This window comes from Pristiophorus japonicus, chromosome 17, assembly GCF_044704955.1.
Source record: "Pristiophorus japonicus isolate sPriJap1 chromosome 17, sPriJap1.hap1, whole genome shotgun sequence".
In the NCBI taxonomy this organism is placed as follows: Eukaryota; Metazoa; Chordata; class Chondrichthyes; family Pristiophoridae; genus Pristiophorus; species Pristiophorus japonicus.
Genome location: NC_091993.1, coordinates 114,611,508 through 114,638,537, shown reverse-complemented (window position 1 = coordinate 114,638,537; position 27,030 = coordinate 114,611,508). Strand labels below are relative to the sequence as shown.

The following is a 27,030-nucleotide window of genomic DNA, read 5'->3' as shown; positions in this document are numbered from 1 at the left end:
AACAATGGGAATGGTGCAAGGAATTGGGAATCCAGTTATTGAATTTGAAACTTCAACTAAATACAACTTTCAAAGTCCTTTGTTGTAAATGGATGTTCGCTCGACACAGTCTCCTCATATTGACAGCAAAAATGTTTCCGAGAGCAGAACAATGCTATCTGAACCTAAAATTGCAATCCTGTACAAAATGTGAATGGGATAAGGTGTCACAGAACCACCAATTAATGTGCTACCACCGTATGATGCACTGGACGGGCTTCCCATTACATTCTCCAATGTGCTTCAAAAGGTAGAAAACATCATGTTTCTGTTCAGGGTAAAAATAACTTGAATTGGTCATGAACATAATATTGAGGGATGTTTTTTAAGCTGCCCGTTTTATTTTCGGGGCGTGTCAGGTTTTTTTCTGATGTTTCAGATTTTCAGTTTTCGAAGTTGGCATTTATGATGCACTCTCCACCAACGCCAAGACAAATAAACTCTCATGCTTCACTGCAGTCCATGCTAAGTTCAGTGTTATGTCTATCACTGATTTGGGAATGTTTCTGTTTTGTGGGATGGCTGAACTCTGCTTCTGTCTGCGCATGTTACTATGTAGTCTGGTTCTGCTTCTTTCGGAAAAGCATTACAACAGTCTTTAAAACTTACTGACTTGTTTAAGGTATTCATTAGATTTCATTTGTTTGAAAGGCAACTTCTAATTCAATATACATTCATAATCTGTCCCTCCAGTCTGGTTTAAAATGTGTTTTTTGTTTGCTGTGCACTGAAGTGTGTTTTTGGGCAGGGTGGTGGAAGTTCTTTTAATAGCCTCACTGACTATATTGGTACTACTAGAAAATTGAAACTGGCATGTTTTATCTGTATATTTGCCTTTTTCTATTTATAAAGTTTGTTCTACTTTGGGAAGTTTTATAGGCTTCTGTGACACCACATTAAAGATTCACGTTCTGTTTTGGGTTATGGTTTTGGATGTGGATACTAACCTTTTATTAATTTTAGGGTAGTTCACCACTTTCCCTGATCCTTTACATACACTAAATTAGTCTCCAGATTAGAGTTTAAAAAAAGCTGCAGCATATGTTTTCAATTTAGTTTCTTTAGATGTTGACCGACCTATAAGTTATCATTTGGATCTTTTTTAGAAAAAAATTCATTCACGCAATGTGGGCGTCGCTAGCAAGGCCAGCATTATTTGCCTGCGAAGGTAGTTGTCTTGTATTCAACTGTCATTGTAACCCATGTATAAGCTGACCTAAGTTGTATACCTTAAGAACACTGACCATGGGGCAAACTTGTGGGAGGCACTCCTAACCTGGACTTTCCGGTATAAAAAGGGAAGCTCCACCCACCGTCTGCCTCTTGAGGCCTTGGTACTAAAGGTAACTGGTCACTGAGTGATCTTTTCTCAAGTATGGGCCTTGGGTGCATTTATACTGTATAGTAAGGACACATTAGTAGTGATGAGCTGCCTTAAAACTGAGTGGCTTGCTACGCCATTTCAGAGGGCAGGCAAGCAAGAGTCAACCACATTGCTGTGGGTCTGTAGTCACACACAGGCCAGACCAGGCAAGGACATGGTGAACCAGATGGGTTTTACAACCATCTGGTAGTTTCATGGTCACCATTACTGGCGCTTTATACCAGATTTATTTAGTTATTTTTAAATTCCCTGCTGCCATGGTGGAATTAGAACTTGTCTCTATCATTAGTCCAGACCTTTATTACTAGTCCAGTAACCTAACCACTATGCTACTGTCCCCGTATGGTACTTGGCTCTCATGTACAAAGCACTGCTAAATACAGTATGATGCTTCACGTATTGAATGCTTTGAATTTTGACTTGTGATTGGTGTAAATATTAGTGTTCTCAGCAAGACCCTTATAAAGAATAACGAGAGTGCACAGTTTGCGAGCTGTTTTTTTTTTTTCCCCCCAAGAAGGCTCTTTTAAATTACAGTTTTTGATGCATAGATGAGCATCATTCTAAGTTAATGCCGATTTATTTTGGTCTTGTGGCAGTTTGAGGATATAATTGAGGCAATTCAAAGGGGGAAAAGTGCTAAGTTGAAGGAACAGTGGTGCAGGCTGTTAATCTTACGATTAGTTCATGGCACAGAATGATGGGACATGCCGTTTGCACCTGTGATTTTCCCCCCCACAGTGAATTTTCCGACCTCGGATGTGCTGCTGTCCAGGGCAGTGATCAGCTTCCTTTTCTACATGGAGAGCAGAAGTTGGAAGGACCGGTAACCCCAGGCTGTGCCTTGGATGTTGATTCGGTGTGCCTTTTGCAGGCCATTTATCTGGACCAGACTCGGAGGCCGAAATTGCCCCCCTCCCCTCCGCAAACCGGTGGCCACGCAGAGTGGAGTGGCCGGCGACTTTTCGTGGAATGGCCACTGCGAGCCCAATTGCCCTCCCGTGTTTTTTCGGCCGTGCCCTGATCTCCCTCTCCCACCGCTCCGCTGCTGTCGACCAATCTCAAGCGCATCATCACCTTGCACACCGTCGATCTTACCCCCCACCTCCCCCCCCCCCCCCCCCCCCCTCGTGACAGCGATATTCTCCTCTGAAAATCTTGGGGCCCACCCAGCGGTGCCAAAACCTGTTTCTTCCCGGTGGTCCAGTGAGGCTGTGGCCTTCCGCAACGGCGGTGTGGCTTCCCTTAAAGGGGAGGGCGCACGGGCGCTGCCACCATGGTTTTTTTTTTTTTTTGTCAGCCGACAACTAAGCCTCCCGGGTTCGACCGGGCCACCAGCAAGCAGACTCATTCCCCTCTCTGGTGCTAGGCCGCTGGCCCAGCTGAAACCCTTGCTGGTGGCTCGAAGTTTGAAAATCACCGGAGCCAAAGGGGAGAGCCGTGATGTCATCGGCGGTGACTCCGTTCCGCACTCAACTTCCGCCCCTCAGTTGCTGTCACCGCCCCCATTATGATCGAATTCCGGATGCAAGGTGGGGAAAAAAAAACAGACGACCTGAACCGCTGCTGCGGTAAAAATCATTGAAACGGACGGAGGGGTGCAATTGCTTCTCCAAGATGTGCAACCAACCACTTTAAGACACTTTTGGGAAAGAACCTTGGATACTGATTTGTGACCGATTCTGTCTGGTTAACAACACTCAAAAGCAGATTATTTTGCAAAGAAAAGCCATCAGCTAAGGGAGCAGGCGTGTTGGCTGCAGAGGGCTCCACAAGGTGCCAGTCTGTGATTGAATGTGACTGTTCAGCCATTCAAATAATTCACACCATGGGCATTTTTTATGCTTGCCAAAGCAACTAACCCCATGTAAAACCCTCTGCAGGCAATCTATTTGGTCTTTTAGCTTAAAAAAAACAACTTTTATTTCGATGGCACCTTTTAACATAGTAAAATGTCCCAAGGCACTTAATGAGCATTGCAAAACAAAATTTGACACCGAGCCACATGAGAGATTTGGGCAGATGATCAAAAGCTTGGTCAAAGAGGTAGGTTTTCAGGAGCATCTTGTAGGAGGGTAGAGGTTTAGGGAGGGAATTCCAGAGCTGGGGGCTGAGGCAACAGAAGGCACGGCCACCAGTGGTTGAGCAATTTAATCAGGGATGCTCAAGAGGTCAGAATTAGAGTGCCGATATCTCGGTTGTGGGGCTGGAGGAGATTACTGAGATAGGGAAGGGTGAGGCCATGGAGGGATTTGAAAATAAGGGTGACAATTTTCAAACTTGGATGTCATAGCAGCTGCTCTCAAGATAAATGGCATGATAGTTTTCCTTCAAGCCAGGTTTCAGGATTGCAGCCAAAGACTTGGGGTTTCATGGAACACATAGCTATGACGCAAATCCCACAAGCAATTACAAAGAATATTGGAGACAAAACCTCCACTTAAAGGTTGCTGTGAAAATGGGAATGTGGTGGTAAGCTTCTACCAATGTTAATACCTGAAAGTAGCAGGCCAAGTGGATGAGGTGGTTAAGAAGGCCTACGGAATGCTTGCCTTTATTGGCCGAGGCATAGAATACAATAGCAGGGAGGTTATGCTTAAATTGTATAATACACTGGTTAGGCCACAGCTGGAGTACTGCGTGCAGCTCTGGTCGCCATATTATAGGAAGGACATGATTGCACTAGAGAGGGTGCAGAGGAGTTTTACTTGGATGCTGCCTGGAATGGAGAATCTTAGCTATGAAGACAAATTCATAGGCTGGGTTTGTTCTCATTGGAGCAGAGGAAGCTGAGAGGAGACCTCATTGAGGTGTATAACATTTTTGAAGGGCCTGGATATAGTGGATAGCAAGGGTCTATTTCCCATTTTGTGGAGAGGTCAATTATGAGGGGGGCATAGTTTTAAGGTGGTTGAGGGGAGGCTTCTTCACCCAGAGGGTTGCGGGGGTCTGGAACTCACTGCCTGGAAGTGTGGTGGATGCAGAAATCCGCACCATGTTTAAAAGGTGCTTGCATAGGCACTTGAAATGCCTTAACCTGCAGGGTTACGGACCTAGAGCTGGTAAGTGGGATTAGACTGGATAACCTCTTGCTGGCTGGTGCTGATACGATGGTAAGCACTGCAGGGAATCTAATATAGCCAGGGTTATCTCCTGGGCTCGTTTCGATCGCTTGGATGGGTTGGAGAGGAATTTTCCCAGATATTTTTTTTCCCCCAATTGGCCTGGGTTTTTAATCTGTTTGCCTCTCCCAGGAGATCGCATGGCTCAGGTTGGGGTAGAGTACAGGGGGTGTTGCAGTTGTGTGGGGTGGACTGGTTGGGTTGGATGCTCTACATTTCTTTCATTGTTCATTGGTTTATATGCAACCTTCAGGGCTGCTGACCGAGGGCCGTGTGTCTCTGTCGGCCGGAGTGGACACGCTGGGTTGAAATGGCCGCCTCCTGCGCTGTAGATTTCTATGTTTCTAAGTTTTCAGGGCAGAGGAATGACCAAGTTATTGGAATCATTGAGGAAGGAGCTGGTCGCTCCATCTCTTGCTGCAAGGCATTGGGCTGGGCCCCTCTCTGCTACTTCCTCACCTTAGCCCTGGTCTCCCTCGTCTGATGAGGACTGCTGCTGCTGTGTCTTCTCCAAATGCAGGTCTCTGCAATGAGAGGTTGTGCAGAGTGCAGCACGCCAATATAATGCGGGAGACATAGTGTCCTCAGACCTGTCAAGACAGCCAAACCTCAGCTTCAGCAGCCCTGTGATGTGCTCAGTAATGATCCTGGTGGTCCCTGGGCTTTGATTTATACCTGTGTGGTGAGGTTCTAGAGGGGTCTCATGAACCACATGCGCTGGGGATATCTCTCCCCTCCCCTAGCAGCCATCCTACCACGTTTCAGGGTGGGTGGAATATTGAGACGGTGGACTGTTGCACGATAACTGCGGCATGATAGCTGCCTGGGTATCTTGCAGAAACATGCATGCCCTTGCTTCTGCGGCTGGACACGAGCTGAACATTAATGGAGCTGATGGCCTTCTCTGTTGACACATGCTGCTGGCTGGTGTTCTGACGCCCTGCAGGCAGGCATGTGTGCAGTTTGCAATGGCCCGTCAGTGAGGACAGCCAGCCACTGCTGCCAAGTCCCCGAGTGCTCTCGTGTCGAGGACTGTGGTCAATGGGAAAGGTGATGTACCGTTCGGCCTGGCAAACAGGATGTCGGTGACCTGCTTGATGCAGCTGTGAGCTGCAGATTGTGGCGTTGTATCCTGTAGCAGACTGAAAGGAGCCATTTGCAAGGACGTTGAGGGCTGTGGTGACTTTCACAGGTTGGAGGCCTGCAAACTGCCTGTCTGGGGCAGTGCTGCCTCCCCATGCACAGCTGTTCAGATAGATCCAAGAAAGTGATTCCTGGTCTGTACACCCTGCGTTCTCAGTGTGGCCTGCCGTGGATATCTCCATCACCTGCTGCCTTCTGATAGGCACAGCTGCTGCAGGTGCTGTTTGCTGAAGTTGCTGCTGCAATTCCTCTAACTGTTCCTCCATACAAATGAAACTGCCAATAAATATTCAAAATTATTAAGCTTACTGAGGGCGAGAAGGCAAAAAACAAATTGAGACCAGCGATCTGGAAGGTGGAAACTCTCAGCAATCCAATTAGCACACAGATCCTGTGATCAAATTAGCTGCAGGTGAATGCCCCTTTAAATACTGCTTCAACATCTCGGATACCAATCGTGCCAGATTTTACTGGGAGGTCGGGCACTGGCTGGGTCTTTCATGATTTTTATATTCGAGTCCTCAACCGCCCACAAATGCACATGGTGTGTTGGGGACACAGCGGAAAGTATTCTACCGCTATGTTAGCCACCTACCCGTCCTCTTGTTGGGTCGGCAGGATTACAATCTGGCCTCCTATTTCTCTACTTTTTTGTTTCAATAGCTTGGGCTGATAAGTGGCAAGTAACATTTACACCAGGCAATGACCATCTCCAACAATAGAAAATCTAGTCACCTCCCCATGATATTCCACAAGATTACTGTCACTGAATCCCACAACATTCTGGCGATCACCATTGACCAGAAACTCAACTGAACCAGCCACACACACTGTGGCTGCAAGAACAGGTCAGAGGCTGGGTATTCTGTGCTGAGTGACTCGCCTCCTGACTCCCCAAAGCCTTTCCACTGTCTCCAAGGCACAAGTCAAGAGTGTGATGGAATGCTTTCCACTTGCCTGGAAAAGTGGAGCTCCAACAACACTCAAAGCTTGACACCATTCAGGACAAAGCAGCCTGCTTGATTTGCACACCATCCACTACCTTAAACATTCACTCCCTCCACCACCGGCACACTGGCTGCAGTGTGTACCATCTACAAGACACACTGTAGCAAGCTTTCTTAGATAGCACCTCCCAAACTCTCAACCTCTGCCACCTAGAAGGACAAGGACAGCAGGCTCCTGGGAACACCACCACCTGCAAGTTCCCCTCCCAGTTACACACCATCCTGACTTGGAAATGTATAGCCGTTCCTTCGTCGTCGCTGGGTCAAGATCCTGGAGCTCCCTTCCTAACAGCGGTGTGAGTACCTGCACCACACGGACTGCAGCGGTTAAAGAAGGCGGCAGGGCAATTGGGGATGGGAAATAAATGCTGGCCTTGCCAGCGATGCCCATATCCCAGGAACAATTTTTTTTTTTTAAACTTGGAATAGCTAACGCATGAACCTTTTACATCAGTTCAGTGTTATCCAATCGCCTGGACTGCTGATGTATAGCAAATAAAGGCCGATTAGGTTGGGATGGGTGAAACATAGCTATTAACTGAAGCATATTAAGAAATGATTGTGGGGAATGCTTTAGCATTGTATTTAATAAATCAAGTTTAAAAAGAAGTTTATTTAGCTGACTAAGCATATACAGGCTACATATGTGCTTTTTTAAAATCAAATTTGCCTTTTTCAATTCATTCTATTGAAAAATAAAATGGCAAATGTTGGTTTGCAGGCAAGGTCTGGAATTTGCTTTAGATTTTGTGCATTTAATACTTTTTCTATGTACTCCAATATTTGATCCTCACCCTATTGATACAGGGTGCCTTCATTTGCTCGGGCTCGTGTAATGTTTGTATGTATACAAGTAAATTGCCATCTAATTTTATGAATATTCATTGAATGTGATGATTTACAGTTGTCAAGGGCAGTATTTGTTCAGGTGCTAAGAGCTAGGACAAAGCTTATAAGTAAATCAATGCAACAGGTACATGAGCAGTTGAAATCTCTGTCTGAACTGTGATCAAACTCATCAGTACAGCGCAAACAGGAGTCTGAGCAGTTGGATTCACTAAACCAGTATAGCGGGCCAGCTACGAGGCGACCAGGCTGCAATTATTACTTGCAGGGTTTTGTTGATCATTATATACAAGTACTTCATACTCGAGAGGTAGATTATCACCCTTTTGGTTCATTATATTTGTTAAGTACTAGCTGCTTCAATAATATGAACAAAATATTGCTACAAGGAGTATTTGGACCAAATGCAGGATACTTCGGTCAGTTGCTGAAGTAAGTGAATGTATGTTTCAAATACACGTTGTCTCTTTACAACATGGCTCTGACCTGCAAGGAACATCTGCGGCAGGTCGGGACCTTAAAAGGAGCATACCACTCCAGGGAGCAGCACGAGCTGGTGCAGGAGGGCGATGGCAGTGAAGGGGGCGACTGGATTGGACATCATATTCCAGGTCGATGATTGGAGCGTGGGCAGGTACAGCGAGAGATTGCAGAGCAAAGAGATCGAGGTCCAGGAGAGGCGTGAGTTTGGGGCCCAGGAGAGGCGAGGGCCCAGCGGCAGCATGGGCCAGCCCACACTGCGATATGTGTGCGCACTAGGTCCGTGCAGCAGAGTTGGTCTCCAGTCGTCTCGGTTAACCCTTGCCACTGGACCAAGACTTAGCTCTGTCAAGCCCGTGTGGTGGCTGGTGTGCAACAAGCACCACACATTAAAAAAACACAGCGGCCACCACACACTTAAAAAAAAATCCATGCACGGGCATCTTCCACCCTTCAACATGTAGTTCGGGACCTGGAATATTAGGTCCTTCATTGAAACAGCTGTGAACTCATCCCTTTTTGATGTGGAAGCAAGTCATCCTTGATAAGTGACTGCCTAAAGAAGAATGTCTCTTTACCTCCAAATGTGTGGGTCAGAACTAAGTCAATTATAAGGCTCAATTTTGTGATTGCACGCCTTGAGGCTACTAATAATCCAGGAGTAAAATCTGTGCAAAGGTGGTTCTTAGTGCATCTCATTGTACCTCACCTGAAGGAGGAGCCTGTATTATTGTCTTGTGAATTTGTGTTCACACTTTCAGTTCTGATTTATGCAAAGGCTCTTTGGAAGTTCTGATGGTAGTTGCATGATTTTTTTCATCATGTAATTACAGACTGGGTCTCTCCTAGAAAAAAGAAGGCCGAGGGATGACCGAATAGAGGTCTTTAAAATTATGAAAGGTCTTGATAGATTGGATACAAACAATGACAGACAGCTTTAAAGAGCATCTGGTCCATCGAGCCTGTCCCATACACTTGCGATACCTTGTGTATCACAACATATACACTCCACCCCACCCCAAACCATGTGATCTCCTGGGAAAGGCAAAAACAGATTTAAAAAAAAAACCAGGCCAATTTGGGAGAAAATAAAATAAATTTCTCTCTGACCCATCTAGGCGATCGAAACTAGTCCAGGAAATCACTCTGGCCTTGAATTCCCTGCAGTACCAACCGTCTGATAGAGAATGTTTCAACTTGTGGAAAAGAGCATAACTAGAGGCCATCAATATAAGAGTCACCAAGAAATCAAATAGGAAATTCAGAAGAAACCTCATTACCCACAGAGTGGTGAGAATGTGGAACTCGCTACCACCGGGAGTGGTTGAAGCGAATAGTATTGAAGGGGAGGCGAGACAAGCATGAGTGAGAAGCAAATCGAGGGTTATGCCGATACCGAGTTAGATGAGGAAAGACAGGGGGAGGCTTGAGTGGAGCATAAACGCCGGCATGGACTGGTTGGGCCGAATGGCCGGTTTCTGTGCTGTATATCATGTGTACTGGATTGCATCCATTTATTAAACAAGATTTTAACTTTTATTTACACAAATTTAAAAACAAAAATGAAAACAGTACTTCAAATAGGTGGCTGAGTGCACTTAAACCTAAATTAAGTCCAATTAACAATTCATACCAGGCGAGCGGGGGAATGGTTTGCAATGGGTATTTGTTTCAGTTTGCCTGTTAGTAAAGAAAATTAAATCTTGGAAGAAATCCTACTGTAAATGTAATTTACCTGAATATTACGCAAGTACATTACCAAATTTACAATCCACCATGGATTAATATACCATTACAACTTGCTGTGCATGGTATCCAGAAAAGATCCCTGCATCTTGAGGGATCTTTGTGTGTTGTCCATAAAATTAAAGCAGAGTTGACCTGTAGTTTAATGGCAGTGTAGGCCATTTCATGTAGTTTGGACTTTAAGTAGTAATGTTTTCACTGCTGCTTATGGAGGCAGTATAAATGTAATACGTGATAGATTTTGCCTTCCAACGGAAAGTCTGAAGTGTAAAGTGAGTTTGTAGTGTACTTTGATCAGTCTATGGCAATGCTAGTTCAAAAGTTTGAAAATCTAGTTCATACTGATTGTAGCTGTCAGAGTAAGGATGAGGCTCATGTGAAGAGATGGGATGATCCATTTTTCAAATTGACCAAGAAAGATCAAGATGTGTGGGTTGGGTTTTTAATTGAAATACTCCCATATGGAATGATTTCTTTTTCAGTCAAGTCAAAATGGATTATGTTGACATTGTTTCTTTGGAGCGTGGGCAGGAACATCGGCAGGGCCCAGGCACAGAGGAGTGGGAAGGTCGGGGGCGGATGAGCGGTGAGTGTTTGTGGTGAGATGCGGTGAATGTTTATGGCAGAGGAGCAGTGAGAGCTCATGGCGGAGGTGCGACAGATGAGGCTACGGGACCCAGAAGAGCAGAGAGCACGGGCCAGCCCACACTGCGATACGGGTGCGCAGGAGTTCCGTGCAGCAGAACAGGTCTCCAGTCATCCTGGTTAACCCTTGCCACTGGATAAAGGCCTAGTTCTGTCAAGCCCATGTGGTGGCTGGTGTGCAACAGTCACCACACGTTAAGAAAAATCCACGCACAGGCATCTTCCACCCTTCAATTGGAGGTCAGGACTGGAACATCGGGTCCTTCATCGAATGTCTTTGAACTCGTGGAAGCAAGTCGTCCTCGTTTGAGGGACCACCTATGATGACCAGTATAAATGCATCTCAAACATACAACAGTAGGTTGATACTGAAAATACAGAAGTTGAGTTTCATCATGGTTGGTCAAAAAACATGTTCCAGAAATAGAGTAGAATGGATATCTGAAAGCAATTGGCGAGAGTAATCTAATCCATCAGTTCAAATGGCATTACAAACTGCAGGAATGAAGGTCAAGCAGCCTGTAACTACCATCTGAATGCCTAGATACAACTGCAACCTTGAAATAACTTATATTTCATATGGAGGTTTTTGGAGAAAACGTTAGTGCATGCCGTGTAGTCAGTCACTGCAGGATTAATGGTTTTTAATGTCTTGACATTTGAGAAATGAGAAACACTCGACAATAAATGGTTTTGCAGAAGCTGTCCATGTTGTGTTGATGGTAGTTGTTAAACTGTTGGGCTTTTTTTTCCTGTGTCTCGCTCGCGTGCTCTCGCGCCCCCACCATCATCACCACACACTGGGCCCAAGTTTCCACATGATTTGCGCCTGATTTTTAGGAGCAACTGGTGGAGAACGGACTATCTTAAAAATCGCAATTCTCCACATTTTTTTTTCTGCAGTTCTAGTCAGGTAGAACAGTTCTACTTTGGAACAGAATTTTTTTCTTCAAAAGGGGCGTGTCCGGCCACTGACGCCTGATTTGAAAGTTTCCAGTGAAAATGTACTCCAAACTAAAGTAGAATGGAGCCAGTGAAGATTTTTGTAGAACTGAAAAAACCTGTTCTACACATTAAAAAATCAGGCGCAGGTTACAAATTAGGCGTCCAGAACGAGGTGGGGGGGGGGGGAAGGGAACTCATTAAATTCTACAATAAATCCTTATTTATACTTCTACAAATATTATACAAATAAATCCAACCTGAATAAACATTTATAAGCCAAGAAAAGATTAAATAAACCATCTTCCTACCTGTGTGAAAGTGCTTCAGGCACGGAGAATGCTGCAGCCGTTCGTGCCGCTGAGCGAGAGAGAGAGAGGTGGTCGGATCGGATCCAGAGCGGGAGTCGGGTCCAGTGGGGGGGAGAGGGGGGGGGGCGGGGCGGAAGCGCGGGTCGGGCGGGGGGGTCTGGTCGGCGGGGGGAGCGGGTGTCGGGTCTGGGCGGGGGGTGGGGGGTGGGGGGGGGAGCAGGAGCTGGCCGTGGGAGGAGCCTTATTCACGCAGCCCCAGTGAGGCCATTCGGCCAGGGCTAGGGGCTGCGTGCTTCGGGCCCCTCCCACACAGTTCGGAGCCTGGAGCTACTGCACATGCATGCCGACTGTAGCGCGCATGTGCAGAGGTCCCGGCACTGTTTTCAGCGCAGGGACCTGGCTCCGCCCCCTACAGCTCGTGCCGGCTGCACCGAGGGCCAGAGGACCTGCAAGTAGGTGGAGAATACCGAAGATTTTTTTTAGGCGCGAAAAACGGGTGCCCAGCTCGGAGGGGCGCCCGTTTTTTTTCTTGTGGAAACTTGGGCCCACTAAGTTGATTTTTATTTTCCATTATGTTAAGATTTCTCGTGCACTATTCTTTTCTTAAACTTCAGAGTTGAGTGAATTTTGATAACTTGAAATTCACAGTTCTCTGTATATTTCGAGTGCTGAGCTCAAGTAGAAGTGAACATTTATGGAAATCATTAAAGCTATTAAAAGACAAACTTCAGGCTATTAGGCAGGTAAATGGATTAATAACGGAGGTGAAGAATTGTTCTTTCTAAATGTGTTATTTCACAGTGGAAGTCTCGCTTGAGTGGTTATGGACTAGTCTAAAATGCTTGGTGCATCTTTTTTTAGTTTACATTCAAAGCACCAGGACCGCCTTGTTTTAAAGCATAGTTTTATTTTTAGACAGCAAAATCTTTAATGTTATATTCATGCTTCTATTTTTTCCATTTTGGGAGTCGCTCCAATCAACATGCTGTGCTAATGGGTAATCAACTGATAGCAAATGTGTCCACTTGGTCCGTTCCAGTGCATTTACATAGCGTTAGTCAATCTGTCTGAGTGGGAAATGAAGAGGAACTTGACTTGCAGACTAACCTATAGTGTTACAAGCTATGCACTGTACCTGTGACTAGCTGTACTAGTATAAAAAAAGACTTGCATTTATACAGCGCCTTTCGCGACCACTAACTGTCCCAAAGCGCTTTCGGACAATGGAGTACTATTAAAGTGCAGTCACTGTTGTAATGTGGGAAACGTGGCAGCCAATTTGCGCACAGCAAGCTCCCACAAACAGCAATGCGAAACTGACCAGATAATTTTTTTTTTAGTGATGTTGGTTGAGGGATAAATAATAAGCAACCTGGCATCACCATATTTTGGAGCACCTCGATCATTGCTCTGTATTCACACACACAATCCCACCACTGAAGAAAAGCAGTCGCTTCAGCAATAGAATGGCAAGACTGTCAGCTTGAGTTATGGGTTCGGATCACGGTTGTGTGACTGACCTTGAATCTGATTTGTCGGGTGTCTGTTGCTCGCTCTCTGGCCAAGCTGCCAGATGGAACGCTTCGTTTCAGCTAGGGAGAGGAAGGAAAGATTCTGCCAACTGAAGTAGATTACCTGTTTGACCACAGAACATAAATTGATAGTAAACAGAGGAGGAATCAGGCCATCCATTCCAGAACCAACGCTGCAGGGGGAAAGACTGTGGTGGGGCAAAACGTTACTGAGGGGAGGAATGAAATTATGGGCTGCTAAAATATGCTGACTTAGCATCAGGGACCTGCTTGTTGAGGGGGAGAAAATGTGAAGAATTTACAATTAGGCTATCTGCTTGTTTTTGCTATTGAACAGTGAGTCTCGACGACTGGAGGTGCTGACTTTGAGGATTTCTGATTCCGTGTAAGGGAATTAAATTAACATTAATTGATGTCATCATTCAGCCCAGGGCACTTCAGCTGTCTGTGTGTTAATTCGTTTTCTCCTAATATTTGGCTTGTTAATTCCTCTAAGCAATAATCTACTGTTTCCTTCCTGTCCCCCTGGCAACTATGCTCGCCACTTAAACAGTTAAACTAGGATCAGATCAAACATTGAAGGATATTAATGTTTAATTCTTTGCAGCAGATCTTTAATGGAGGTATTGGTGGTGAAATCCTCTAATCCATTTTAATAAGTGCTAACATTATATTAATGTGCTTATCTGTGAATAAAGGTTTTATTCAGTGTGTTTTTAACTGCCAGTGACTCGGGAAGGAAGAGTTTGAATGTTCCCAACAGCCCCTGCCTCACCAGAATGTCAAGTATTTTCTAAGGAATTGCATGTGCTTGAATTGCAGTCATGCCTCAACCTCCCCAGACTATGCAACTGCAGAGTGATGTTTGCTGGATTTTCCTGGCTGCTCACATTACACGGAACAAAACTGACTTCTCTGGCCCAGGGCTGAGTCATCTTTTTCATCCAAACGTAAACAAACCTCATCGGGAGCAGACAGCGGGTGACGTGGGACTAAGCCTCATCATTTCTGGCCTCTGGGCCTGAGAGAGTGACGGTGGCGATGGAAGAGTGAGCAGTGCCATTTGGGAACAGCAAATGTTCTGTCAGCTAGTTGTGATTTATTGATTTTTCGAGGCAGTTCACACACCGGTGCTAGCAGCTGGCTAATGCCCAGCTTTTAGTTGCTTACTACAGTTATTTGTTGAATGGGGATTACCGTTTAATGTCTCTCCTTTCATATTGTAACATATATCGTTTCCAGTTGAGAGACACACTCTACAAGAGTGCTGTGTTTTTAAACAGGAGAAACCTTGTTAAATGTTCTGTGTCTTTGGCTGTGAGTGATGATATTTGTGACCTTTTTTTACAAAAAAAAAGGATTAAAATAACCGCTTCATTTTTCTCATGGCACCTGCCTTCGTTTGAAAAGAAACAAAAATCCTTTTTCTCTCAACATTTTGGTTTGGTGTTTGGCACTATTGCGTTGAGGACAGCAATGAGTAATTTTGCATTTTTTTTACTGAGAACCTGTGTTCAACAAAACGTGGTGTTGCCTATTTGGAAATGGCAGCTCATCAAAAGGATGGGGGGGTGTGTGTGTGTGTGTTGCTTGATCAAATTATATAGTTACAGCGCACCGAAGCCACATTAAAGCGAGCTCTCTGTGTTTACGCAACAAATGTGAACCAAGCACTTGTGTAAGATCTTGCATCCTTCTGGCGCTGGAAGGGTTACAGGGGTTATTATGGAAGTGGTGAGCAGGTGGTCCGGAAGCTATAAACACCAGTTAGTTTCCTCGGGTGACTCTGCTTTGAATTCTGGTTTTGATTACTGTCTGCAGTTGCCCTCTCGGGGGATGTGGACAAGTGTGGCAATTTGGCCAGGTGGTCTGAGGGAGGGAAGAAAGGGAGATCTGGGCATTAAGGGTTGCCTACCCGCCAGTGATCATGTGTGCGCCACCTGTTGGCTAGACCAAGCAACTGTGTTGCTGTGTCTCCGATGGTAGATTGTCTCCTCTTAATTGATGAAGGAGGAACAATATATATTTTTTTAAAGCCACACATACTTTTCAGAAGCAGAACTCTGTTAATTCTAAGTACAAATCTAATGTTTTTAGAACAGTTTATCCGAGGGCATGCCCCAAGTTAGATTTTTAAAAAGGCTTTTTTTGCTCAATGAAAAATTAATTACCTTCCATATCCTCAACCGGTCTGTACTGCGGAAAACTACATTTTGTACTGAAGTTTGTGTGGAGGAGTATTTTATTTGTTCGGCCCTAGTTTGCAGTTTGTCTCCCTGAAATTACTGAAACAAAAAGCAGTTAAACTTTGGCAGCATTAGAAATATTAATGTTGTCCCGATGGTCCGTGTAGCAGCTGTTGTGTGCAGGATGAGAACATAAATTATTCAGAAACTTGCAATCCTGAGTGTTCATTTATTGTTTTGTTTTTCACAACGTATATTTTTACATCTCTCAAAATTAACACTCGGTTTTTTTTTTAAATATAGGAGTAGCGAGCTTGCTGAATATGAAGCAAGTTGATTTCTGTATCAGGAAATGCTACTTAACCCTGTGTGTTCTCATGGGGGAGGTTTAGTTCTGCATCTTTTCATTTATCTGTCCAGTGACTAGGTCGGCAAAACAGCCTCGGCTCTGATGAAGCACTGTTGCTAACCAGTTAATGTGGGTAAGACAACTAGAATTTCAGTTAAAGTAGCGATCCATATTTCTGATTTTTGCCTCATCCAGTGCTCTACAATTAAGGAATTCTCTGGATGTGGGCAATTGCTGGCAAGGCTGGCATTGATTGCCCATCACTAGTTGCCCTTGAGAAGGTGATGGAGGGCTGCCGCTTTGAACCGCTGCAGTCCGTGTTGTGAAGGTGTTTCTGCAATTCTATTGGGCAGGGGGTGGCAGGATTTTTAACCCAGTGATGAATAAATGACAATACATGTTCAAGTCATAATGGCGTGTGACTTAGAGGGGAACTTGGATGTGATGGTGTTCCCATGGACCTTCTATTCTTTTAGGTGATGGAGGTGCTGTTGAAGTTGTGGCGAGTTGTTGTGTTGAATCTTGTAGATGGTACACACTGCAGCCATGTCTATGATGGAGGGGGCTGTTTAGGCCAGGATATTTAAGGCATGGTACTCCCTCCCCACCCCCCCCCCCTGCCATTTTCACCAATGTTCTATCTCGAATGTGAGTAAAATCTTTCGAAGTGCACAGTGTGGATTCCTCTGTTCATTTTAATTTTTAATAGTGTTGCAGTACGGCACAAGTCTAGGCTAACTTTTGCACTTCAGGATACAGTGAGGCGCATCCAAAGTTGTCCCATATTTGCCTGCATTTTGGGCCCAAAGTTTTCAACAACACGAGAAAGCCATCGAGCCCATCCCAGAATACTACTTCACTATAATGGCTTAATTCCATCACGTGACGTCAGTGGTGGGTGAATGTGTGTTGCACATTGGTAATTTATTTTTTCAAACAACTCTGCTCTTGTGCTACAGTGCTGTGGGGAGTATTTATTAAAAAGAAATGCAGCTACTTGGCAATGTAGAGTTTCTTTCAACTTAAAGGATTATATGGTACAGAAACAGACCATTTGGCCCAACCAGTCCATGCTGGCATTAATGCTCCACTCGAGCCTCCTCCCATCTTTCCTCATCTAAATCTATCAGCATAACCCAATATTCCCTTCTCCCTCAGGCATTATCCAGCCTCCCCTTAAATGCATCTATACTATTTGCTTTAATCGCTCCCTGTGGCAGTGAGTTCCACATTCTCACCATTCTTCAGGTAAAGAATTTTCTTCTGAATTCCCTGTTGGATTTCTTCGATACTATCTTGTATTCCACCAGTGGAAACATTCTCTCTATCCATTCTCATACCTTTTCATAATTTTAAAGACATCTATTATGTCAGCCAAGCCATTTTTCAAGAGAAGAGAGAGACCAGCCTTTCCTGATATGGATACCCTCGCATTTCTGGTCATCCTTGTAAATCTCATTTTAAAGTAGCTGAAGTTTATCTGGGAAGAGGGCAGAAATCCTAAACTTGGAGGTTGAGTGGAGGACAGGGCACCTTTCGATAGAGCTGAGCTGGTCAGTGAGCTGGAACAGGGTACAAAGTTTCCAATACAAAAAAAAGAGAAATACTAAATTATTAATAGAGGAAGGGGCCTGTGGTTGCTGAGAACATTGGAGCAGAAGTGTTACTAGTCTCGCTTCTCCATCATCATCATCATCATCATCATCATCATCATAGGCAGTCCCTCGGAATCGAGAGACTTGCTTCCACTCTGAAAATGAGTCCTTACATGGCTGAACAGTCCACTACAAGAACCACAATCGCTGTCACAGGTGGGACAGATAGTAGTTGAGGGAAGGGGTGGGTGGGACTGGTTTGCCGCACGCTCTTTCTGCAGCCTGCGCTTGATTTCTGCATGCTCTCGGCGATGAGACTCGGTACTCAGCGCCCTCCCGGATGCACTTCCTCCTCTTAGGGTGGTCTTTGGCCAGGGTCTCCCAGCTGTTAGTGGGGATGTCACACTTTATCAGTGAGGCTTTGAGAGTGACCTTGTAATGTTTCCGCTGCCCACCTTTGCCTCGTTTGCCGTGAAGGAGTTCCGAGTAGTGTGCTTGCTTTGGGAGTCTCTTATATAACGTAAGAACATAAGAACATAAGAATTAGGAACAGGAGTAGGCCATCTAGCCCCTCGAGCCTGCTCCGCCATTCAAAAAGATCATGGCTGATCTGGTCGTGAACTCAGCTCCACTTACCCGCCCGCTCCCCATAACCCTTCATTCCCTTATTGGTTAAAAATCTATCAATCTGTGATTTGAATACATTCAATGAGCTAGCCTCAACTGTTTCCTTGGGCAGAGAATTCCACAGATTCACAACCCTCTGGGAGAAGAAATTCCTTCTCAACTCAATTTTAAATTGGCTTCCCTGTATTTTGAGGCTGTGCCCCCTAGTTCTAGTCTCTCCGACCAGTGGAAACAACCTCTCTGCCTCTGTCTTGTCTATCCCTTTCATTATTTTAAATGTTTCTATAAGATCACCCCTCATCCTTCTGAACTCCAACGAGTAAAGACCCAGTCTACTCAATCTATCATCATAAGGTAACCCCCTCATCTCCGGAATAAGCCTAGTCAATCGTCTCTGTACCCCCTCCAAAGCTAGTATATCCTTCCTTAAGTAAAGTGACCAAAACTGCATGCAGTACTCCAGGTGCGGCCTCACCAATACCCTGTACAGTTGCAGCAGGACCTCCTTGCTTTTGTACTCCATCCCTCTCACAATGAAGGCCAACATTCCATTCGCCTTCCTGATTACCTGCTGCATCTGCAAACTAACTTTTTGGGATTCATGCACAAGGACCTCCAGGTCCCTCTGCATTGTAGTATATTGTAATTTCTCCCCACTTAAATAATATTCCCTTTTTACTGTTTTTTTTTTTCCCAAGGTGGATGACCCCGTCTTTTCCGACATTGTATTCCATCTGCCAAACCTTAGCCCATTCGCTTAACCTATCTAAATCTCTTTGCAGCCTCTGTCCTCTACACAACCTGCTTTCCCACTAATCTTTGTGTCATCTGCAAATTTTGTTACACTACACTCTGTCCCCTCTTCCAGGTCATCTATGTATATTGTAAACAGTTGTGGTCCCAGCACCGATCCCTGTGGCACACCACTAACCACCGATTTCCAACCCGAAAAGGACCCATTTATCCCGACACTCTACTTTCTGTTAGCCAGCCATTTCTCAATCCATGCTAATATATTTCCTCTGACTCCGCATACCTTTATCTTCTGCAGTAACCTTTTGAGTGGCACCTTATCGAATGCCTTTTGGAAATCTAAATACACCACATCCATCGGTACACCTCTATCCACCATGCTTGTTATATCCTCAGAATTCCAGTAAATTAGTTAAACATGATTTCCCCTTCATGAATCCATGTTGCGTCTGCTTGATTGCACTATTCCCATCGAGATGTCTCGCTATTTCTTCCTTAATAATAGCTTCAAGCATTTTCCCCACTACAGATGTTAAACTAACTGGCCTATAGTTACCTGCCTTTTGTCTGCCCCCTTTTTTAAACAGAGGCGTTACATTAGCTGCTTTCCAATCCACTGGTACCTCTCCAGAGTCCAGAGAATTTTGGTAGATTATAACCAATGCATCTGCTATAACTTCTGTCATCTCTTTTAATACTCTGGAATGCATTTCATCAGGACCAGGGGACTTGTCTACCTTGAGTCCCATTAACCTGTCCAGCACTATCTCCCTAGTGATAGTCTCAAGGCTCTCCCTTCCCACATTCCCGTGACTAGCAATTTTTGGCATGGTTTTTGTGTCTTCCACTGTGAAGACCGAAGCAAAATAATTGTTTAAGGTCTCAGCCATTTCCACATTTCCCATTATTAAATCCCCCTTCTCATCTTCTAAGGGACCAACATTTACTTTAGTCACACTTTTCCGTTTTATATATTGGTAAAAGCTTTTACTATCTGTTATGTTTTGTGCAAGTTTACTTTCGTAGTCTATCTTTCCTTTTCTTTATTGCTTTCTGAGCCATTCTTTGCTGTCATTTAAAATTTTCCCAATCTTCTAGTTTCCCACTAACGTTGGCCACCTTATACACATGTCTGGCATGCGGACAATGTGGCCTGCCCAGCGGAGCTGATCAATTGTGGGCAGTGCTTCAATGCTGGGGATGTTGGCCTGGTCGAGGATTCTATGATAGGGGATTTGTTGGATCTTGCAGAGACATCGTTGGTATTTCTCCAGCGACTTGAGGTTTCCACTGTACATGGTCCTAGCTTCTAGCCTTGATTCATGGGCATTGCATTAGCCATGTGTTGAAGCAGCATGTGCAGCTAGAAAGTTCAAAGTATAAGTAGTGATATTCTGATTTAGGGAACCATTCACTTGCTGGCACATGGGTCTCGCACAGCTCTCAATTTGTGGGTGAACATGCATAGTTTGAATATTAAAATTGCCTCATTGATGCACTGGAGGACCATGTTTGCTCTCATGTTTGTTTATTTCTTTTCAACAACAACTTGTATTTATATAGCGCCTTTTAAAGTAGTGAATCGTCCCAAGGCGCTTGACAGGAATATTGAGATTAAAAAATTTGACACCGAGCCGCATAAGTAGAAATTAGCGCAGGTGATCAGAGGTAGGTTTTAAGGAGCGTCTTGAAGGGGGAAAGAGAGGCAGAGGGGTTTAGGCAGGGTGTTTGAGAGCTTGGGGCCCAGGCAACAGAAGGCACAGCCACCAATGGTTGAGCGATTATAATCTCTGATGGGGTGTTTATATCCCAAAGATGCACTTTATTTGGGGGGGGAGGGGGGAAGGAGGAGAAATATCTCTGCTGAAGCTAGTGCAGCTGTTTGTTGCAGAAATACTGACATTCTGACTCGTGTTGGACATTGATGAAGACTTTATTTTGGCTTTCCATAAGTTTGCACTTTTTTTTTTGAAGCAAGACATGTAAAGGTTAAATATTGGAAATATAGAGTTGAAAAGTTTTTTCAGTGATTTTTATCTGTTTTAGACTTTTTTTTAAACTAGATTTCTCTACCAAAAATGAGAACACCCTTAATCATGGGAATGGTGAGCGGCACTGTGCAGTTTCAAGGATTTCTATACACGTGTTAAATTCTTGGCCAAACTCTGTTTTTAAAAGCTGAATGTTAAATATCAATCAGTCCGAGTAACACGTTGCACCTTGTCTTTCAGGCTTTCTCCGTGGTTCCCTGGCACCAAGGGATGCAAGAGAAGAAACTAACCAGTTGTTGCTAGGCTGCTGCTACGATAATCACGTTCTTACGACGCCTTTATCTGGGGAAGTTGGACTCTGCTGATGTTTGCGTCACTGCCAAGAGAGTTGCAAACCGATTTGAAATTTGCAGGCTCCCGTTGGAACCGTCAGTAGGGCTGCGGCCCCGGCTTCTGGTGTGGATCTTGCAAAACCTCTGCTCGAACCTTTTCTTTTCCATTTCCAAGGGCAAAAATGACTAATAACACAGCCGGCCACCATCCAGGCAACTCTGTTGCCGAGGGCAACCATGAGGGTGAATTTGGCATCACCGTCGCAGATCTGCGTGGCCTTATGGAATTGCGATCTGGCGAAGCAGTCACGAAAATACACGACACTTACGGTGATGTTCACGATATCTGCAGAAGATTAAAAACTTCTCCAGTAGAAGGTAGGTTATAGATGCGTATATGCGAGCATATTGGTTTTATGATTTTTTTTAAAAAGATTACAATTGCAGCGATATCTGTTCTGGTAAATTTGTATTAACTTTGTCTGAATTTGAACGCCCTGTTGCTGTTGTCTCTTCCTCCTTCTTTGTAGTATAGGGCCCTGAGAGGCTTTATTGATATGATGGCCTTGGCGACTGACTATCCCATCAGACCAAGAAAGTCTTTTCCAGGACCCCCAGGTGCCTCCTGTGTTGTACTATCCTCCAGTCTTTCCACATTATTCATCACTAGACTACTCTTGTGGGTGATCAGTCCATGGACTCGTGTGCAAACTCTTCAGGAAAACTTTGGAATAACATGAGCTTTTTACCTAAACTCAAAATGGCATTGCATGTCACACACACTGATAAGCTTAAAGAAGGATCTATTTATCAAATATATATATTTTAGGTTCTGGTATGTCATGTTTCAAAACTTCGACTTTAGGAAGATACCGCCGCAATTGTTCCTCCCCATCATTACTCTGAAATGGTTCCCCCAAGCACGTTCAACATTCTTGAATGGTATCCCAGTGGAGCACTTTCTGGTCAGCCTGATGGGGTTCAGAAATGTTCTCGCTTACAAGCAGTGTATGTCTGCTATGATGAGCAAAGCTTGACTGGTTTAGCATGTGAACCCATTCATGAAATTCAGCGCTGATCAAATGCTTCATACATTATTCAATGCTACAATAAAAACAATACAACTGTTTTAACATAAGAGAAGAAATGTCCTAAAGCATTTAAATGATTAAATGTCAACTGGCATGCACCAAACTGCACATGATTGAAACAGAGGTCAGCAGCAGTTAATTACCACAGGACATGTCGCCAGTAAGTACATAATTCATTTTTTTTTGCAGGGAGTAGATGGAAAGAATCTCGCTATCTTTTCAAGGTTGTCAGTCTTTGTTTGGTGGTAGCATCTTGCCTTCAAACTGGAAGGCTGTGCGTTTTAAGTCCCATTCCAGAGTTTATAATCTAGGTTGATATTTCAATACAGCACTGAAGTGGTGCTGCATTGTTCAAGGTGCCATTTTTAAGATGGTGCATTAAACCAAGGCCCATCTGCCTGTTTGCTGAAGCCCTTAAAGTGCATGATGGGATATGAAGAGCTTACTGAGCTTAATTTGGTGAAGTGTGTCTCCCAGAGCCACCTGTTGCTATAGCTCAATTGCTTCCACTGAATTTTGGCTATTTCATGACAATGAGATGGCTCATTTTCTTTCAAGCAGAAGCGGGATAATATCAAATGATCTGCAATTTAAATTGCATCTCTTGCTAATTGATGAAATGATACTGACCACGATTCCGCCCATAGCAGAGATAATGCAGCTAGAATCAGATGTATAATGCAGAAAGGATTGCTCAGCCACGAGTTTTGCAAATCAGGTTTAATGTGCTGGAATTACACAGTGGGTCCCTCAGCATCTGATGATCAAAATGCTAACCTACTTTTTCTTATCAACTTTTGATCATAATGCAAAACTTTTAAGCCAAGAGCTTCTATATAGGACCAAAGTGGACAGGAAGGATGGAAAGAGAAGAAAGTAAAAGCCAAGATTCGGGTATGCTGTCGTGCTAACTTTATCTTTCATCATTGCAAATCTACTGACATTTATGTTTTCCTGGAGGGTCAGTTATCTGCATTCTGTCTTTAAATTTGCTTTGAATAAAAACATTCTCTGAAATACAATTAGGTACTTTTGAGGCTTAAGGGGAAGCAATGCTTCCAAGCTTTAAATAGTTCTTTTATTCTTCCTATCTCTCTTTACTTTGTGGCAAATCTTTTGCCTAAACTTTTATCAATTATAATATCGCAACAGGCACCAATCATTTATCTATAGTTGCAATAAACAAATCTCCTGGGACTTATTTGCCAGTGTAGTGTTGTGCATCTTCACATTTAAGCCTTGAGGAGAGGGAACAGAGAAAATGACAACCCATTTCACAATAGCACTTAATATAGTATTTTTCCTTCCCGTCCAACTTTTGCAAAATGCTATGACTTTTCTCTCGAAAGTATCATAATTCTAAGGTGTGCAGTGCAGGCATGCTTGAATCTTTTGATGATCTATTGGTGATGATTCCATCTTTTTATAAAAACTTAATTTGAGAAATTTTGTCTCCCACTAGTTTTCAATCCTTTATTGTTGGGTTAGTTTTGTAACTATTGGAACATTCTGCAGCAATCCTTTGCCCTCAAGGTGGAGGAAATTGGTCATAACTGCAGGAAAAAAATGTTTAGGGGACACCAGAAGAAATCATTTACTCGCATGTTAACAAGTATGGAAAATGTAGAAATTTGAAGACCTACTGGAATTTGAGACCCCAGCTTGAAAATTATTGGTTTGCATTTACTTGTTTGATGTCTATTACAAAAACAAAATACTGTGGATGCTGGAATCTGGAATAAAAACAGAAAATGCTGGAAATACTCAGCAGATCAAGCAGCATCTGTGGGGAAGAAGCAGAGTTAACGTTACGGGTCGATGACCCTTTGTCAGAATTGGAGTGTTTGGAAAAAACAGATGCTTAACAAGCACTGAAAGGGGGAGGGGTAGAAAGAACAAAAGGGAAGGTCTGTGATAGGGTGGAAGACAGGAGAGATTAGAGAGACAAAAGGGATGATGGCCCCAATTCAAATGGTAATGCCAGGAGTTACAAAAACATTAGTCGAGATAGGGTGTGAATGGTGGGATAATGACCAACTGCCATTCGAGAGGAGGAGAGGAAAAAAACGAGAGGGGGAGGCTCAGGAGGGGAGGGGGCAAAGATTGGCAGCGGTTATGGTCTGAATTGTTGGAAATCGATGTTGATAGTGCCTAAATGAAAGATGAGGTGCTGTTCCTCGAGCTTGCGTTGAGCTTCATTGTAACAGTGTAGGAGGCAGAGGTCAGAGTGGGAATGCAGTGGAGAATTAAAGTGACCGGCGACTGGAAGCTCAGGGTCACACTTGTGGACTGAACGGAGGTGCTCCGCAAAGCGGTCACCCAATCTACGCTTGGTCTCCCCAATGTAGAGGAGACCACGTCGTGGTGTCTCTTTTGGATTTAAAGGGTTTTTGGTTGCTACTCCAAAGACTTTCTTTAAAACTAGTACCATGTATGTGTCTGTGTGATAGGTAAAGGAGAAACTTGACTGAAAGGCTGTTTTTAAAAAAAAAAACTCATTATTTTGAATCACTTCTCTTCCCATCCCTCAATCCTAGTTTCATTTCTTAAAAAATATTCAGTGGGGTAGACACCATTTTGGTTTGCAGGGAACACTTTTATAATTTCCAGATTATTGGCATATCCCATTTTTGGGGTGTTTCTCAAAGGTATAATTAGTTTAAGGTTCAGGCTGCAGAGTTATCTCTCTTGAATATTCCTATTTGCTGGCATTATGCAGAATATAATTGAAAAGAGGATGGGGAAAGAAAAAAGGAGAGGTCTGTGGGTGGAGGGCAGGAGATGGTTAAACAATGGATCATTTTCTGATTCTGTACCTCCCTTTATAAGCTGTTCATCTGTAATGTCTTACAGTTCTGACACACGGTCATCGACCTGAAAAGTTGATCTAATAGTTCTCCTGCCGCAGATACTGCTTGAACAGTTGACGGTTGCTAGCATTTTTGAGATGGCAGGGAGGAGCAGTGGGTTGGAAGATACAGGGAGGAGCAGTGGGTTAGAAGATGCACAATTTATATTTACGATGTGTTTTGTATCTAGGTATATGCTGACCAAGTATTTGGTCAATGTTAGTAACCAGGTTAACCGAGGATCTATCTCGGGCATTTTGTTTTCAACCAAAATAAATGTATCAATCTTTGTATAGATGGTAGGTGGGACTATGTTTTGGCTAATGGATGAAATCCTAGGCTCCCTACCATACTGTTTTAGTTCATTGGAGGAGGCTCAGAAGACTATCAATGAAGGCAGTTAAGCACAGAGACCTGATGATTTTGTTGGAGAATGATGCCGTTCTTAGAAATGATCGGGATTGTGGCTCGTATAGACATGAACCGGTTATTAAATTCAAAATTTGATTGTGAATCTAAAAGACACACAAAAATATTAGCCTCATGAGGGCTCATTAGGATTTTTTTCTTTCCCACGGGGTAGTTGAGCAGTCCGATTTGATTTAGATGTAACTTTTAAAATGCTGAAGAACTGGCTGCTAAGAATGGAATTGAAGTTTGTAAGGATGGGCACAGATTTGCTGTACTGAATCCAGTGGTTCAAGTACTGTTGAGACAATGGATGAATTATTTAAATGCAGACAGTCTAAGTAAGAACAATACAAGTGGAAAGATTTACTGACATTTTTGCTTGGATTATCTCCAGTCTGGGAGAAATTTGGGATTTATTTTGTTTTTGCCTGCAGTTGGTTTTGTCCGAGAGAATATTGAGTGAGGTTGGGCTGATATGATGGAAGATTATACATAGTTAAGAGGCTTTTCTTGTTTCATACTTGCAACACAAACCCTTAAAGGGGTAGCATCAGAACTAAAGTTTGTTGCAAAAATAGATGTGTTAATGTCTTGGATTGCAGAGCAGTCTGTTTGCTGCCTTGCAAGACTGAATTTTATTGGATCATTGGCTTATTTCTTGTCAGGTATTGGATGGTTGACTTTTATTTTAACTTTGCCCCGTAACAACAATTTGCATTTATATAACCGCATTAACATAGTAAAAGGATTCCAAGGCACTTCACCGGAGTGTTAAACAAAATTTGACAGCTACACGAGGAGAGATGACCAAAAGCTTGGTCAGAGTTTGAAGGAGTGTCTTAAAGGAGGAGCGAGAGGTGGTGAAGTTTAGGGAGGGAATTCGAGTTGCAGGGCTGGAGGAGGTTATGGGAGGGGGGCATGAGGAGAGGCTATGGAGGGATTTGAAAACCAGAATGAGAAGTTTAAAATCAAGATTGCAGGACAACGACCACAGGCATGATGGGTGAACGGGACTTGGTATCAGTTAGGATATGAGCAGCAGAGCTACATCCAACTGAAGTTTTCAACCTTGAGAATGGATATCGGTACTCGATTTATAAATCCAGGACACTAGCTTCATTGTCGCCTTCTGTTTATAGATCCATTTATTATCCATCTATCATTCCTCATCACAGGCATTTTAACTTTGGTCCAAATCTTTAAAACATTATTTTGACATTCACCTGTGGACACAGTTGTGATTGAACAAATGTAATATTACTGAGCATTGTCTGTCATCCTGTCCATTAAACTCAGTTACTCTCCCTCTCCCTCACTCACCCAACAACCTTTCCATTTCTCACTTTGTGCATGGGCACTATGTTGAATTGTGATACTAAGGTAGGTTGTTTCAAGTAGATGTGACATTAATTGGATACCAACTGGACTCATTCTGGCTTTGTGAAGACCCAACTTGTGTTTTTAGCTAGTTATATTTCTTTTACCAAATTCTGTTGCTTACAGTCGGAAGAGGGTACTTTTAGTTTCATTTGCTTTCTGTACAGAGGGGGAAATACAGTTCTCGTTATACTTGGAGATAGTGTACAATTGTGGAGATTAAGGTTTGAGGTCTTAAATTGAAATATTGGCTATGATTCCGTGACACATTG

General features: G+C 43.7%; 1 protein-coding gene across 3 annotated transcripts in view; it reads left to right on the top strand.

The window, feature by feature from the left end:
- LOC139227951 (plasma membrane calcium-transporting ATPase 1-like) overlaps positions 1-27,030 on the top strand; it is a 262,677-nt gene that overhangs the window by 91,559 nt on the left and 144,088 nt on the right. For all 3 annotated transcript variants that reach the window (XM_070859112.1, XM_070859111.1, XM_070859113.1), the window contains exon 2: positions 20,939-21,408. In XM_070859112.1, coding sequence (XP_070715213.1) covers positions 21,213-21,408 — 196 coding nt within the window. In that variant the 5' untranslated portion in view covers positions 20,939-21,212. The remainder of the gene's footprint in view (positions 1-20,938; positions 21,409-27,030) is intronic.